Source organism: Colius striatus, chromosome 11 (assembly GCF_028858725.1).
Source record: "Colius striatus isolate bColStr4 chromosome 11, bColStr4.1.hap1, whole genome shotgun sequence".
Lineage (NCBI taxonomy): Eukaryota > Metazoa > Chordata > Aves > Coliiformes > Coliidae > Colius > Colius striatus.
In genome coordinates, this window is record NC_084769.1 from 147,782 (window position 1) to 165,094 (window position 17,313).

At 63.0% G+C, this 17,313-nt stretch overlaps 1 protein-coding gene across 1 annotated transcript; it reads right to left on the reverse strand.

The window, feature by feature from the left end:
* Positions 1-2,050: 2,050 nt before the first annotated feature.
* Positions 2,051-7,600, reverse strand: LOC133626378 (UPF0598 protein C8orf82 homolog). The gene is made up of 4 exons (XM_062005142.1): positions 7,592-7,600; positions 6,093-6,184; positions 4,254-4,300; positions 2,051-2,556 (listed from the first exon to the last, which is right to left on the reverse strand). The coding sequence occupies exons 1-4, from the start codon at positions 7,598-7,600 to the stop codon at positions 2,051-2,053; spliced, it is 654 nt and encodes a 217-aa protein (XP_061861126.1).
* Positions 7,601-17,313: the final 9,713 nt, after the last annotated feature.

Sequence of the window (17,313 nt, forward strand, 5' to 3'; positions counted from 1 at the left end):
GCACTGTGCAACTGTCTACACTTATGAGGAGATGGAGTCCCAGAGCAGCTCTGCCCCAGCTCAGGGGTCTGGTCTCAGGAGGTTTGGGGATACCTCACGGGGGTTGGGGGAGACTTTGAGGGAGCTGAGGGATTTTGGGGGATCCTGGGGGTGGAATTTGGGCAGCCTCAGGGTTTTAGGGGTCTGTGGCTGGTTTGGGGAGGGCCTCAGGGGATTTGGAGGTGGGGGAGCCTCGTGGTGGTTTGGGGGTGCTTTGGGGGTTCCCCACTCTGCCACCCCACCCTGTCCTCCCAGCGAGCTGCAGACTCCCCTGGAGAGTCTGGCGCTGGCCTTCTGCTGCCTGCTCCCCTCCGACCTCATCTTCCTGTCCTCGAGCCTCCACGCGCCCTCCCTGCTCCAGCTGGACCTGAGCGGCCACAACCTCACGTCCCCCAGCCTCCTGCAACCCTTGCGGACGCTGCTGGAAGCCGCTTCGTGCTCGCTGCTGCAGCTGGAGCTGCTGGAGTGTCAGCTGGGGGACACGGAGCTGGAGCTGCTGCTGCCGGCGCTGCGCCGCTGCCGCCGCCTGCGCTGCCTCGGTCTCCTCGGCACCCCCCTGAGCGCGGCGGCGCTGGGCGGCCTGGCCCGGCCCTGCGCGGCCCTGCCCGACCTGCGCCTCGTGGGCTACTCGCAGCCGCCGCGGGGCTCCGGCCACCACACCCCCACGCAGGGGGAGGAGGGTTTCCCGGCGGAGCTGTGCCGGCTGCTGGCGAGCGCGGGTAGAGCAGACGCCGTGTGGGCGACCAGCCTCCAGCGCTACGGAGCCATCGACTACTTCAGCTTGTAGCATCCCCCCCCCAGGGAAGCTTCACCTCGGGGCGCTGTGCCGGGCTCTGGGCTGTGCCACTCGGTTATGGTGAGTTCATTAAAGCCAACCCCACCTTGCCCGATTAACCCAAGTCCTCCTGGGATGCTTGGCAGGAGGAAGTGGCAGAGCTCAGCGGAGGGGATGGAGCTCTTCTGCTTTTAATGGACCAAGGAGAGAGCTGGCTGCTGTTCTGGCACACAGGGCACTGACCAGAGAATTACAGATGGAAAAGCCCTTTGAGCTGCTGGAGTCCAACCCTGACCCCACAGTGCCACAGGCACCACTGAGCCACGGCCCTCAAGCACCTCAGCCCCACGGCTCTGGGACCCCTCCAGGGCTGGGCACTCCCCCAGCTCCCTGGGCAGCCTGGCACAGGGGCTGACACCCCTCTCAGGGAAACAGTTCTGCCTCAGCTCCAGCCTCAACCTCCCCTGGGGCACCCTGAGCCCCTTTCCTCTTGGCCTGTAGCTTTTAACTTGGGAGCAGAGACCGACCCTCTCAGCCACAGCCAGGGAGTCAGAGTGATCAGGTCTCCTCTGAGCCTCGTTCTCTGCAGACTGAACCTTTGCCTCAGGTACCCTCATTTAGCCCAGAGCTTCCCAGTGCATCTTCTCCTCTCCCTGCAGCCCCTCAGTGTCCCTGTGGCAGTGAGTGAGGGGCCCAGCACTGAGCACAGCCCTGGGGCTGCTGCCACCCCACTGCTCAGCCCAGCCAGGCTGCCACTGGCCTTCTTGCCCCCTTGGGCACGCTGCTGGCTCCTTGCCCTCGGACAACCTCAGCCCATGGCCACATCCCTCTGAAGAACCTCCCTTCCCTCTACACACCAGCCAACATCACCACAGTGGCACCCACAGTGTGGCAGCAACACTGTCACCGTGGCAGCACCCGTGGGGACACCCACACTGTGGCAGTAGCACCGTGTGTCACCCACCACAGCTGCACCAACCTCACCATAGCAGCACCAACCTCTCCACAGCTGCACCCACACTGCTGCAGTGGCACCCATCACCTCTAGGCTCATTTCAATTGCCAGAGACCTTTAATATCACAGTGGGGGGACCCACACACAACACCCACATCCCTGGCACCAGCAACGCTCACCTCACCACAGCATCAGCCACACGGTGTGGCTGAGCACCAGCTCTGCCTCCTCCTCCTCCTCGCCCGGGGCCATGCAATGCCCCTTCCCACCCCCTCCAAGCCTCACCCCCGCCCCGCGGCTCCGCCGCTCTCCGCCTCCCCCGCCCCTTCCCCTCCCCGCAGCAGCTGCACCAGCTCCCCCGTGAGCCGATACCTCTTCCCCTCCCACCAAAAGTGAGTCGGGGGCTGCTCCGGCCCCTGCTCGTACTCCAAGCGGGACCCCCACTCCAGAGCCAGCGCCGAGCGCACCGGCCCCGCGCCCCCCGCCCGGCCCGGCGCCGGGTGGTACAAGCGCCCGTTCTCCGGCAGCATCACCAGCGCCTCGGGCCGGAGCGGCGCGGCCAGCCGCTCCCCGCCGCCGCAGAACGACAGCACGGCGCGGCGGGAGCAGGAGGAGGCTGAGGAGGAGGCGTCCGGGGGCAGGAGGCGGGTGAAGACGATGGGTCTGTGCTCGCAGCGCAGGAGGTTGCGCTCCGCGCCGCAGCGGGACACGAACGGGAATTCGCGCTCGTAGCGGCCGCTGCGGTTCCGCTCCAGCCGCGTGAAGAAGAACGTGAGGAAGGTCACGTCTGCCGGGATGGACCCTCATTAACCCGCGCCTCTCCTTAATTAACAGCCCCCCCTTTTAATTAAGCCGCATCGCCGCTCGTGGTTAGCCCGCTGGGAACGGCCGCTGCGGGGCTGCGAAGGGAGGGTGAGGAAGAAGAGGAGGAGGAAGGCAACGTCTGCTGGGATAAACCATCATTAACCCCTTCCCACAATTAACTCCGTGTGCTCCTAATTAACCTCCAACCCTCCTAATTAACCTCCAGCCCCCCTAACTAACCCCCAGTGTCCCCATGATTAACCCACTTGGAACAACTGCGGTTCTAAGGGAGGGTGAGGAAGAAGAAAATGAGGAGGAGGAAGGCAACGTCTGCTGGGATAAACCATCATTAACCCCTTCCCTGAATTAACTCCCTGTGCTCCTAATTAACCTCCAATCCCCCTAATTAACCTCCAACGCCCCTAACTAACCCCCAGTCCCCCCATGGTTAACCCCCTCAAAACAACCACTGCGATTCTAAGGGAGGGTGAGGAAGAAGAAGATGAGAAAGGCAACGTCTGCTGGGATAACCCCTTCCCACAATTAACCCCCAGTGCTCTTAATTAACCCCAACCCTCCTAATTAACCTCCAACCCTCAGTCCTCTCATGATTAAACCTGCTCAGAACAACCACTGCTAAGGGAGTGAGGAAGAGGAAGGTGATACCTGCCAGGATGGACCCTAAGTAACCCCACTAATCAACCCCTAAACCTCCTAATTAACTTCCACCCTCCTAATTAACCCCAACCCTCCTAACTAACCCCCAATTCTCCATAATGAACCCTCCCATAGAGGCTGCCAGGGTTCAGCTCCAGGTGAGTGAGGAAGGCAACGTTAATTAATCTCACACCCTCGTTAATTAACCCTCCCCTAATTAACACCGGAGAAAGGGGGGGTGTTCCTTAATGGGAAAGCGATTTGAAGGGGCTGAGGGAGGTTTGGGGGACCGGGGGGGGGGGGGGGGGGGGGGGGGGGTGAGTAGGGATCAGTGTTACCAAGTGCCTGGGAGCAGTTAAGGGCAGGAAGTGGTTAATTAAGGCGGTGATTAATATGCAAATTAGGTTGAGAGGAGGATGTTTTGGCACCTACAAAGGCAATGAAGGGGATGAGAGTATCTTCTCCCCACTCCACAGCCCCCCCAATACAGATGAGACCCCAAATAAAGATGAGTCTCTAATTAAAGACCCTAATTAAGGCTAAAACGCTACTGAATGGTGATGGGGAGGAGGGATTTTGGGGTGATTTGGTTTTTTGGAGGGGTTCTGAGGAGATTTGGGGGGGTTGGGGGGATTTTGATTGCTTTTGGAGAGAGTTGGAGGGGATTTGGGGTTTTTTGGGGGGGATTTGGGGGGTTTGGGTGGATTTTGACATTTTTGGGGGGGTTGGAGAGAATTTGGGGGCTTTTTGGGGGGGATTTGGGAGGTTTTGGGATGCTCTGGGGGGATTTGAGGGGGATTGTTGGGATTTGGGGGCTTTTGAGGTCGGGGGGAGTTGGGGTTTGGTTTTTTGGGGGGATTTGGGAGGCTTATTTGTGGGGGTTTTAGGGTGGGATTTGGGTCTTTGGAAGGGGTCAGAGAGGATCTGGGGGATAATTTTGGGAGGATTTTGGTTTTTGGGGGCATTTTGAGGGGTCATTTTTGAGGGGGAGGATTTGGGGGGCTTTTGGGGGGATCCCAGTACCTTTGAAGCAAGTGATGAAGTTCTTCACTTTGGTGTCATCCAGGAAAAGCTGCAGAAAAAAAGGGGAAAAGCCTCAAAATCCCAAAGCAGGTGCAAGGGCCAAATGGGATCTGGCTGGGATCCATCCAGGGGCCATCTGGGATCCATCCAGGGGCCATCCAGGCTCTGCCCTGGGTCCATTTACAGTCTTTTCATGGGGGTTTTGTCCAGGATCCGTTTTGTCTCTGGGCTGGGATCCATCCAGGTTGTGTCCTGGGTCCATTTAGAGCCTTTTGGGGAGGGGGGGGTTTGTCTGGGATCCATCCAGGCTCTGCCCTGGGTCCATTTAGGGCCTTTTTGGGGGGGTTTTGTCCAGGATCTGTTTTGTCTCTGGGCTGGGATCCATCCAGGTTGTGTCCTGGGTCCATTTAGGGTCTTTTTGGGGGGGGGTTGTCCAGGATCTGTTTTGTCTCTGGGCTGGGATCCATCCAGGCTGTATCCTGGGTCTATTCAGAGCCTTTTGGGGAGGGGGAGGTTGCCTGGGATCCATTTGGGATCCATCCAGCCTCTGCTCTGGGTCCATTTAGGTCTTTTTGGGGGAGACTGTCCAGGATCTGTTTGGGTTCTGTGCTGGGATCCGGTTGGGATCCATCCGGCATCCATCCAGCCTCTGTCCTGGGTCCGTTGAGGTCTTTTTTTTGGGGGGTTCTGCCCAGGATCCATTGGGGATCCTCTCGGATCCTTACAGACACCCCTTTAACCCTATAGACACCCACATATATCCCTAGAGACATCCCATAACCCTACTGACACTCATACAGACACCCCCTTAACCCTATAGACACCCACATATATCCCTACAGACACCCCCATAACCCTACTGACACTCCTACGTACCCCTAGAGACACCCCCATAACCTTACAGACACCTCCTTAACCCTATAGACACCCCCATAGATCCCTATAGGCATCCCCCATAACCATATAGGCACCCACATATATCCCTATAGACACCCCCATAACCCTACTGACACACACACACGTATCCCTATAGACACACACATGACCATACAGACACCCCCATAACTCTGTAGGCACCCACATATATCCCTATAGGCATCCCCGAAGCCTATAGACACCATATATATCCCCCCATAGCCTTCTCATAGCCCCTATAGCCTCCTCATAGCCCCCCATAGCCTTCTCATAGTCCCTATAGCCCCTTCATAGCCCCCCATAGCCTTCTCATAGTCCCTATAGCCCCTTCATAGCCCCCCACAGCCTTCTCATAGTCCCTATAGCCCCTTCATAGCCCCCCATAGCCCCTATAGCCCCCATAGCATCCTCATAGCCCCTATAGCCCCCTCATAGCCCCCCATAGTCTCTTCATAGCCCCTATAAACCCCTCATAGCTCCCATAGCCCCCATAGCATCCTCATAGCCCCTATAGCCCATATAGCCCCCCATAGCCCATATAGCCCCTTCATATCCCCTATAACCCCTTCATAGCCCCTATAGCCCCCCATAGCCTCCTTATAGCCCATAGCCCCCCATAGCCTCCTCATATCCCCCTCATAGCCCCCCATAGACCCTTCATAGCCCCCCATAGCCTCCTCATAGCCTCCATAGTATCTTGGTAGCCCCCCATAGCCTCAGCATAGCCCCTACAGCCCCTCATAGCCCCCTTATAGCCCATATAGCCCCCCATAGCCCATATAGCCCCCCGTAGCCCCCCACTGACGGGCTCCAGAGGGAACGAGCAGCACCAGCCAGACGCTTTTTATTCACACGCCGTGGGGGGAGGGGCGGGGGGGTGGTGCCTCTGGACCCCTCCCCCCAATCTGGATCCCCCCCCCCCACGCCCCCGGCCCACGCGCGGGGAGGGTCCCACAGCCGCGGGGGTGGGGGGGCTCGGGGAGATGCTCGGAGTCGGCTTCATAATAAATAAAAGGCTGAAACGGAAAAAAAGGGGGAAAAAGGGGAAAAAGAGAGAGGGGAAATACAAAAGCTGAGGGGGTGAAGGGTTAAATGGGAACAGAGGAAGTGGGGACCCCTCCCGGCCCTGGGGGACCCCCCCACACACCGGTGTCACCCCCCACTCTCCCCCTGTGCCCCCTCCCCCCCCACGCCTGGCAGTGAGCAGAGCTGGGAGGTAGCGCTGGGGGTCCCCCCACCCCGGGACCCCCCTCACCCTGTGACATCCACCTCGGGGACCCCCTGCGCCTTGGGGACCCCCCCTCACCCTGGGGACACCCTGCGCCTTGGGGACCCCCCCACCTCGGTGACCCACCTTGAGGACCTCCCCTCCCCCTGGGGACACCCATCTTGGGGATCCCCTCTCACCCTGGGGACCCTCCCTCCCTACTTTGGGGACACCCCCACCTTAGTGACACCCACCTTGGGGACCCCCCCCACCTCAAGGACTCCCACTTTGGGGACGCCTCCCTTCACTTTGGGGACCCCTCACCTTAAGGACACCCTCCCATTCAGTGACCCCCCCCCCCCCTTCCACCTTGGAGACATCCCCCTCAACTTTGGGGACCCTTCCCACCTTAAGAACTCCCACTTTGGGGACCCCTCCCCTGGGGACACCCACCACTTTGGGGACCCCCTTCCTTGTGACACCCACCTTGAAGACCCTCCACTTTGGGGACCCCCCCCCCTTCCCCTCCATGGCCCCCCCAACCCCGAGGAGAAATCAGCATCTGGATTGATAATTAGGGGCTTCTAATTAATAACTCTCTTTATACATCTCTGGACTCTGATGGGTGTCCTGTCCCACCCCACCCCCTCCCCACCCATGGGTGCTCCTGGGGTGCCCCCCTCCCCTGTGGGTGCCCCCCACCCTCACCGTCCCATGTCACCCGAAGGCACTTGGGAAAAGCATTATTCTTCTCCTCTCACCATCCCCGTGTCCCCACACCATCCACTTCTCCCCTCACCATCCTCTTCTCCCCTCACCCCCCCCCGTCCCCTCACCAGCCCCATGTCCCCTCAATATCCCCTTCTCCCCTCACCACCCCCGTGTCCCCTAACCATCCCGTTCTCCCCTCACCATCCCCTTATCCTCTCACCATACCGGTGTCGCCTCACCATCCCCTTCTACCCTCACCACCCCCGTGTCCCCTCACAATCCCATTCTCCCCTCAACATCCCCGTGTCCCCTCACCACCCCCGTGTCCCCTTACCATCCCTTTCTCCCCTCACCATCCCCTCCTCCCCTCACCATCCCCGTGTCCACTCACCCCTCCCATGTCCCCTCACCACCTCCTGGTCCCCTCACCATCGCCTTTTCCCCTCACCACCCACGTGTCCCCTCACCCCCCCTGTGTCCCCTCACCGTCCCCGTGTCCCCTCACCTCCCCCATGTCCACTCACCGCCCCCGTGTCCCCTGACCCCCCCATGTATCCCCTCAGAAACCCCTTCTCCCATCACCACCCCCTTCTCCCCTCACCCTCCCCGTGTCCCATCACCACCCCCTTCTCTCGTCACCACCCCCGTGTCCCCTCACTCCCCCCGTGTCCCCTCACCACCCCCTTCTCCCCTCACCACCCCCCTATCCAATCACCCCCCCCGTGTCCCCTCACCAGCCCCATGTCCCCTCAGCAACTCCTTCTCCCCTCACCCCCCCGTGTCCTCTCACCAGCCCCATGTCCCCTCAGCAACTCCCTCTCCCCTCACCACCCCCATGTCCCCTCACCGCCCCTGTATCCCTTCACCCCCCCCCGTGTCCTCTCAGAAACCTCTTCTCCCCTCACCACTCCCGTGTCCCCTAACAACCCCCGTGTCCCCTCACCGCCCCCGTGTCCCCTCAGAAACCTCTTCTCCCATCACCACCCCCTTCTCTCCTCACAACCCCCGTATCTCCTCACCCTCCCCGTGTCTTCTCACCTTCCCCTTCTCCCATCACCATCCCCTTCTCCCCTCACCATCCTGGTGTCCCCTCACCATCCCCGTGTCCCCTCAACATCCCCATGTCCCCTCACCCCTGCCGTGTCCCCTCAACCCCCCGTATCCCCTCACCACCCCCGTGTCCCCTGACCATCCCCTTCTCCCCTCACCACCCCTTTCTCCCCTCACCATCCCAATGTCACCTCACCACCCCCTTCTCCTATCACCAACCCCTTATCCCCTCACCCCCCCGTGTCCCCTCACCGTCGCCATGTCCCCTCACCCCCCCCGTATCCCCTCACCAGCCCCTTCTCCCCTCACCACCCCCTTGTCCCCCCACCACCCCTGTGTCCCCTCACCGTCGCCGTGCCCCCTCACCATCCCCATGTTCCCTCACCCCCCCCATATCCCCTCAGAAACCCCTTCTCCCCTCACCACTCCCGTGTCCCCTCACCACTCCCGTGTCCCCTCACCGTCCCCGTGTCCCCTCACCGTCCCATTCTCCCCTCACCGTTCCCTTCTCCCCTCACCGTCGCGTGCCCCCTCACCATCCCCATGTCCCCTCACCAGCCCCTTCTCCCGTCACCACCCCCGTATCCCATCACCAGCCCCTTCTCCCCTCACCAGCCCCATGTCCCCTCACCAGCCCCGTCTCCCCTCACCATCCCTATGCCCACACTGTTCCCCACACCATCCCTGTGCCCACATCGTGTCCCCTCACCGTCCCTGTGCCCTCACCATTGTGTCCTCTCACCATCCCATTCTCCCCGCACCATCCCCTTCTCCCCTCACCATCCCCGTGTCCCCCCTCATCGTGTCCGCAGCCCCCCGTCGCCCTCCATCATGCCATGCCTGTGCCCTCAGACAATCCTGAAGCTGCTGGTGACGGGCTGGGCGCCCTCTCGCACGCGGGTGCTGATGCCCATCCTGCAGTACCCGCTGTACTCGGCCACCATCGCCGAGCTGGGGGCCGTGCAGCTCGGCTACTACCTGGACGACGAACGCTGCTGGGCACTGGCGCTGAGTGAGCTGCGGCGGGCGCTGGCCGAGGGCCGCCGGCACTGCTGCCCACGGGTGCTGTGCATCATCAACTCCGGCAGCCCCACCAGTACCCTGCGGCACCAAGGGCTGGGACGGGACCCCAGGAGTGGGATGGATCCCCAGGGGTGGGATGGGATGGGACCCCAGGGGTGGGATGGGATGGGACCCCAGGGGTGGGATGGGATGGAATGGGATGAGATGGGACTGGATGGGACCCCAGGGGTGGGATGAGATGGGACCCCAGGGGTGGGACCTCAGGGGTGGGATGGGATAGGACTACGATGGGACTCCAGGGGTGGGATAGCACTGGGATGGGACCCTGAGGTTGGGATGGGACCCCAGGGATGGGACTTCACGGGTGGGATGGGACCCCAGGGTTGGGATGGGACTGGATGGCACCCCAGGGGTGGGATGGGATGGGATAGGACTGGATGGGACCCCAGGGTTGGGATGGGACCCCAGGGGTGGGACCTCAGAGGTGGGATGGGATAGGACTGGGATGGGACTCCAGGGGTGGGATGACACTGGGATGGGACCCTGAGGTTGGGATGGGACCCCAAGGATGGGAGTTCAGGGATGGGATGGGACCCCAGGATTGGGATGGGACTGGATGGGACCCCAGGGGTGGGATGGGACCCCAGGGTGGGATGGGATGGAATGGGATGGGACCCCAGGGTTGGGATCGAATGGGATGGGATGGGACTTGATTGGACCCAAGGGTTGGGATGTGATGGGACCCCAGGGGTGGGACCTCAGATGTGGGATGGGATAGGACTGCGATGGGACTCCAGGGGTGGGATGAGACTGGGACGGGACCCCAGGGGTGGGAGCCAGGGGTGGGATGGGACCCGGAGGTTGGGATTGGACCCCAGGGATGGGAACTTAGGGGTGGGATGGGACCCCAGGGGTGGGATGGGATGGGACCCCAGGGGTGGGATGGGATGGGACCCCAGGGGTGGGATGGGATGGGACTGGATGGAACCTCAGGGTTGGGATAGGATGGGACCGAAGGGGTGGGATGGGATGGGTTGGGATGGGACCCTAGGGTTGGGATGGGTCCCAAGGGGTGGGGTGGGATGGGACCCCAGGGGTGGGATGGGACCCCAGGGGTGGGATGGGATGGGACTGGATTGGACCCAGGGGTAGGATGGGATGGGACCCCAGGGGTGGGATGAGTCCCCAGGGGTGAGGTAGGATGGGACCCCAGGGGTGGGATGGGACCCCAGGGGTGGGATGGGATGGGACCCCAGGGGTGGGATGAGTATCCAGGGGTGGGGTGGGATGGGACCCCAGGGGTGGGATGGGATGGGACCCCAGGGGTGGGATGGGACTTCAGGGGTGCTATGGGACCCCAATGGTGGGATGGGATGGGACCCCAGGGTTGGGATTGGATGCGACCCCAGGGGTGGGATGAGTCCCCAGGGGTGGGATGGGATGGGACCCCAGGGGTGGGATGGGACTGGATTGGACCCCAGGGGTGGGATGGGTCCCTAGGGATGGGATCGGACCCCAGGGGTGGGATGGGATGGGACTGGATGGGACCCTAGGGTTGGGATGGGATGGCACCCCAGGGGTGGGACCTCAGGGGTGGGATGGCATAGGATTGGGATGGGACTGCAGGGGTGGGATGAGACTGGGATGGGACCCTCATTGTTCCTGTGCCCACATCATGTCCCCTCACCATCCCTGTGCCCACATTGTCTTCCCTTATTTTCCCTGTGCCAACACTGTGCCCCTCACCATCCCTGTGCCCACACCGTGTCCCACATCATCCTTGTGCGCACATCGTGTCCCACACCATCGCTGTGCCCACACCTTGTCCCACACCATCCCTATGACCACACCATGTCCGACGCAGTCCCTGTGCCCACACCGTGTCCCCTCACCATCCCTGTACCCGGACACCATGTCCCCTCACCGTCCCTGTACCCACACCGTGTCCCCTCATTGTCCCTGTGCCCACACCGTGTCCCCCCACCTTACCTATGCCCACACTGTGTCCCCTCACCATCCATGTGCCCACACCATGTCCCCTCATGATCCCTGTGCTGACACCATGTCCCTCACCATCCCTGTGCCCACACTGTGTCCCCACACCGTCCCTATGCCCACACAATGTCCCCTCATTGTCCATGTACAGTGTCCCACACCATCCCTGTGCTCACACCGTGCTCCACACCATCCCTGTGCCCATACCATGTCCCCTCACCATCCCTGTGCCCACACTGTGCCCCTCACAATCCCTGTGCCCACACCTTTGTGTCCTCTCACTATCCCCTTGTCCCCTAACCATCCCCGTGTCCCCTCACCACCCCGTTCTCCCCTCACCATCCCCATCTCCCCTCACCAACCCCCGTGTCCCCTCACCACCCGCTGTGTCCCCTCACCAGTCCCATGTCCCCTCACCATCCCTGTGCCCACACTGTACCCGTCACCATCCCATTGTCCCCTCACCATCCCCGTGTCCATTCACCATCCCCGTGTCCATTCACCACCCCAGTGTCCCCTCACCATCCCAGTGTCCCCTCACCCCCGCCGTGTCCCCTCACCACCCCCTTCTCCCCTCACCATCCCAGTGTCCCCTCAACCCGCCGTGTCCCCTCACCAGCCCCGTGACCCCTCACGACCCCCGTGTCCCCTCACCTGCCAAATGTCCCCTCACCACCCCCTTGTCCCCTCACCTTCCCCTTCTCCCCTCACCACCCCCGTGTCCCCTCAACTGCCCCGTGGCCCCTCACGAGCCCCTTTTCCCCTCACCCCCCCCGTGTCCCCTCACCACCCCCATGTCCCCTCACCATCCCCTTCTCCCCTCACAACCCTTCTCCCCTCACCACCCCTGTGTCCCCTCACTATCCCCTACTCCCTTCACCGTCCCCGTGTCCCCTCACCCCCCCATGTCCCCTCACGCCCCCCGTGTCCCCTCACTAACCCATTTTCCCCTCACCACCCCTGTGTCCCCTCACCAACCCTTTTACCCTCACCACCCCCTGTCCCCTCACCAACCCCGTTTTCCCCTCACCATCCCTGTGTCCCCTCACCACCCCCTTCTCCCCTCCAAAACCCCCGTGTTCCCTCACCAGCCCCGTGTTCCCTCACCAGCCCCATGTTCCCTCACCAGCCCCGTGTTCCCTCACCAGCCCCATGTTCCCTCACCATCTCGATGTCCCCTCATCTCCCCCGTGTCCCCTCCCCACCCCCTTCTCCCCTCCACAATCCCCGTGTCCCCTCACCATCACCTTCTCCCCTCACCATCCTCGTGTCCCCCCCCATCGTGTCCGCAGCCCCCCGTCACCCTCCATCATGCCATGCCAATGCCCTCAGACAATCCTGAAGCTGCTGGTGACGGGCTGGGCGCCCTCTCGCACGCGGGTGCTGATGCCCATCCTGCAGTACCCGCTGTACTCGGCCACCATCGCCGAGCTGGGGGCCGTGCAGCTCGGCTACTACCTGGACGACGAACGCTGCTGGGCACTGGCGCTGAGTGAGCTGCGGCGGGCGCTGGCCGAGGGCCGCCGGCACTGCTGCCCACGGGTGCTGTGCATCATCAACCCTGGCAACCCCACCGGTACCCTGCAGCACCAAGGGCTGGGACGGGACCCCAGGGGTGGGATGGCATGGGATGGTACTGGATGGGACACCAGGGTTGGGATGGGATGGGACCCTAGGGATGGAACCCCAGGGGTGGGATGGGACCCTGAGGTTGGGATGGGACCCCAGGGATGGGACTTCAGGGGTGGGATGGGACCCCAGGGTTGGGATGGGACTGGATGGGACGGGTTGGGACCCCAGGGGTGGGATGGGACGGGATGGGAAACCAGGGTTGGGATGGGATGGGTCCCCAGGGGTGGGATGGGATGGGACCCCAGGGGTGGGATGAGTTCCCAGTGGTGGGATGGGATGGGACCCCAGGGTTGGGATGGGACCTCAGGGGTTGGATGGGACTGGAAGGGACCCCAGGGTTGGGATGGGACCACAGGGATGGGATGGGACCCCAGGGATGGGATGGGACCTCAGGGGTGGGATGGGACCCCAGGGGTGGGATGGGACCCCAGGGGTGGGATGGGATGGTACTGGATGGGACACCAGGGTTGGGATGGGATGGGACCCTAGGGATGGAACCCCAGGGGTGGGATGGGATGGGACTCCAGGGGTGGGATGGGACACCAGGGGTGGGATGGGACCCCAGGGGTGGGATGGGATGGAATGGGATGGGATGGGCCTGGATGGGACCCCAGGGGTGGGATGAGATGGGGCCCCAGGGGTGGGACCTCAGGGGTGGGATGGGATAGGACTACGATGGGACTCCAGGGGTGGGATGACACTGGGATGGGACCCTGAGGTTGGGATGGGACCCCAGAGATGGGACTTCAGGGGTGGGATGGCACCCCAGGGTTGGGATGGGATGGGACCCCAGGGGTGGGACCTCAGAGGTGGGATGGGATAGGACTGGGATGGGACTCCAGGGGTGGGACTCCAGAGGTGGGATGGGACCCTGAGGTTGGGATGGGACCCCAGGGATGGGAGTTCAGGGATGGGATGGGACCCCAGGATTGGGATGGGACTGGATGGGACCCAGGGGTGGGATGGGACCTCAGGGGTGGGATGGGACCTCAGGGGTGGGATGGGATGGAATGGGATGGGACCCCAGGGTTGGGATCGAATGGGATGGGATGGGACTTGATTGGACCCAAGGGTTGGGATGTGATGGGACCCCAGGGGTGGGACCTCAGATGTGGGATGAGATAGGACTGCGATGGGACTCCAGGGGTGGGATGAGACTGGGATGGGACCCCAGGGGTGGGATGGGACCCCAGGGGTGGGAGCCAGGGGTGGGATGGGACCCCAGGGGTGGGATGGGATGGGATGGGTTGGGATGGGACCCTAGGGTTGGGATGGGTCCCAAGGGGTGGGATGGGATGGGACCCCAGGGGTGGGATGGGATGGGACCCCAGGGGTGGGATGGGATCCTTTGGGTGGGATGAGTCCCCAGGGGGGGGATGGGTCCCCAGGGGGGGGATGGGTCCCCAGGGGGGGGATGGGTCCCCAGGGGGGGGATGGGACCCCAGGGGTGGGATGGGATGGGATGGGACTGGATTGGACCCCAGGGGTAGGATGGGATGGGACCCCAGGGCTGGGATGAGTCCCCAGGGGTGAGATAGGATGGGACCCCAGGGGTGGGACCTCAGGGGTGGGATGGGATAGGACTGGGATGGGACCCCAGGGGTGGGATGCGACCCCAGGGTTGGGATGGGACTGGATGGGACGGGTTGGGACCCCAGGGGTGGAATGGGATGGGACCCCAGGGGTGGAATGGGATGGGAACCCAGGGTTGGGATGGAACCCCAGGGTTGGGATGGGACGGGATGGGAACCCAGGGTTCGGATGGGATGGGTCCCCAGGGGTGGGATGGGATGGGACCCCAGGGCTGGGATGAGTCCCCAGGGGTGAGATAGGATGGGACACCAGGGTTGGGATCGGACCCCAGGGGTGGGACCTCAGGGGTGGGATGGGATAGGACTGGGATGGGACCCCAGGGGTGGGATGCGACCCCAGGGGTGGGACTCCAGAGGTGGGATGGGACCCTGAGGTTGGGATGGGACCCCAGGGATGGGAATTCAGGGCTGGGATGGGACCCCAGGGTTGGGATGGGACTGGATGGGACGGGTTGGGACCCCAGGGGTGGAATGGGATGGGACCCCAGGGGTGGAATGGGATGGGACTCCAGGGTTGGGATGGGATGGGAACCCAGGGTTGGGATGGGACGGGATGGGAACCCAGGGTTGGGATGGGATGGGATGGTACTGGATGGGACACCAGGGTTGGGATGGGATGGGACGTTAGGGGTGGGACCTCAGGGGTGGGATGGGATAGGACTGGGATGGGACTCCAGGGGTGGGATGAGACTGGGATGGGACCCCAGGGTGGGATGCGACCCCAGGGGTGGGACCCCAAGGGTGGGATGGGACCCTGAGGTTGGAATGGGACCCCAGGGATGGGACTTCAGGGGTGGGATAAGACCCCAGGGGTGGGATGGGACTAGATGGGACCTCAGGGTTGGATAGGTCCCCAGGGGTGGGATGGGATGGGACCCCAGGGGTGGGATGGGACGGGATGGGAAACCAGGGTTGGGATGGGATGGGTCCCCAGGGGTGGGATGGGATGGGATGGGACCCCAGGGGTGGGATGAGTTCCCAGTGGTGGGATGGGATGGGACCCCAGGGTTGGGATGGGACCTCAGGGATTGGATGGGACTGGAAGGGACACCAGGGGTGGGATGCGACCCCAGGGGTGGGACCCCAAGGGTGGGATGGGACCCTGAGGTTGGAATGGGACCCCAGGGGTGGGATGGGACCCCAGGGGTGGGATGGGATGGGATGGTACTGGATGGGACACCAGGGTTGGGATGGGATGGGACCCTAGGGATGGAACCCCAGGGGTGGGATGGGATGGGACTCCAGGGGTGGGATGGGACCCCAGGGGTGGGATGGGATGGGACTCCAGGGGTGGGATGGGACCCCAGGGGTGGGATGGGATGGAATGGGATGAGATGGGACTGGATGGGACCCCAGGGGTGGGATGAGATGGGGCCCCAGGGGTGGGACCTCAGGGGTGGGATGGGATAGGACTACGATGGGACTCCAGGGGTGGGATGACACTGGGATGGGACCCTGAGGTTGGGATGGGACCCCAGAGATGGTACTTCAGGGGTGGGATGGCACCCCAGGGTTGGGATGGGATGGGACCCCAGGGGTGGGATGGGATGGGATCCCAGGGGTGGGATGGGACCCCAGGGATAGGATGGGATGGGACTGGATGGGACCCCAGGGGTGGGACCTCAGAGGTGGGATGGGATAGGACTGGGATGGGACTCCAGGGGTGGGATGAGACCCCTGGGGTGGGACTCCAGAGGTGGGATGGGACCCTGAGGTTGGGATGGGACCCCAGGGATGGGAGTTCAGGGATGGGATGGGACCCCAGGATTGGGATGGGACTGGATGGGACCCCAGGGGTGGGATGGGACCTCAGGGGTGGGATGGGACCTCAGGGGTGGGATGGGATGGAATGGGATGGGACCCTAGGGTTGGGATCGAATGGGATAGGATGGGACTTGATTGGACCCAAGGGTTGGGATGTGATGGGACCCCAGGGGTGGGACCTCAGATGTGGGATGGGATAGGACTGCGATGGGACTCCAGGGGTGGGATGAGACTGGGATGGGACCCCAGGGGTGGGATGGGACCCCAGGGGTGGGAGCCAGGGGTGGGATGGGACCCGGAGGTTGGGATGGGACCCCAGGGATGGGAACTAAGGGGTGGGATGGGACCCCAGGGGTGGGATGGGACCCCAGGGGTGGGATGGGATGGGACCCCAGGGGTGGGATGAGTCCCCAGGGGTGAGATAGGATGGGACCCCAGGGGTGGGACCTCAGGGGTGGGATGGGATAGGACTGGGATGGGACCCCAGGGGTGGGATGCGACCCCAGGGGTGGGACTCCAGAGGTGGGATGGGACCCTGAGGTTGGGATGGGACCCCAGGGATGGGAATTCAGGGCTGGGATGGGACCCCAGGGTTGGGATGGGACTGGATGGGACGGGTTGGGACCCCAGGGGTGGAATGGGATGGGACCCCAGGGGTGGAATGGGATGGGACTCCAGTGTTGGGAAGGGATGGGAACCCAGGGTTGGGATGGGACGGGATGGGAACCCAGGGTTGGGATGGGATGGGATGGTACTGGATGGGACACCAGGGTTGGGATGGGATGGGACGTTATGGGTGGGACCTCAGGGGTGGGATGGGATAGGACTGGGATGGGACTCCAGGGGTGGGATGAGACTGGGATGGGACCCCAGGGTGGGATGCGACCCCAGGGGTGGGACCCCAAGGGTGGGATGGGACCCTGAGGTTGGAATGGGACCCCAGGGATGGGACTTCAGGGGTGGGATGAGACCCCAGGGGTGGGATGGGACTGGATGGGACCTCAGGGTTGGATAGGTCCCCAGGAGTGGGATGGGATGGGACCCCAGGGGTGGGATGGGATGGCATGGGATGGGACTGGATGGGACCCTAGGGTTGGGATGGGATGGGACCTTAGGGGTGGGACCTCAGAGGTGCAATGGGATAGGACTGGGATGGGACTCCAGGGGTGGG

Coding starts and splice junctions, on each gene's coding strand:
- LOC133626378 (XM_062005142.1), bottom strand. Junction 4,301..6,092: donor CCCGCGCGTGGGCCGGGGGC/GTGGGGGGGGGG, acceptor TTTTCTGCAGCT/TTTCCTGGATGACACCAAAG. Junction 2,557..4,253: donor CTTCATCACTTGCTTCAAAG/GTACTGGGATCC, acceptor CCATCCCGGCAG/ACGTGACCTTCCTCACGTTC.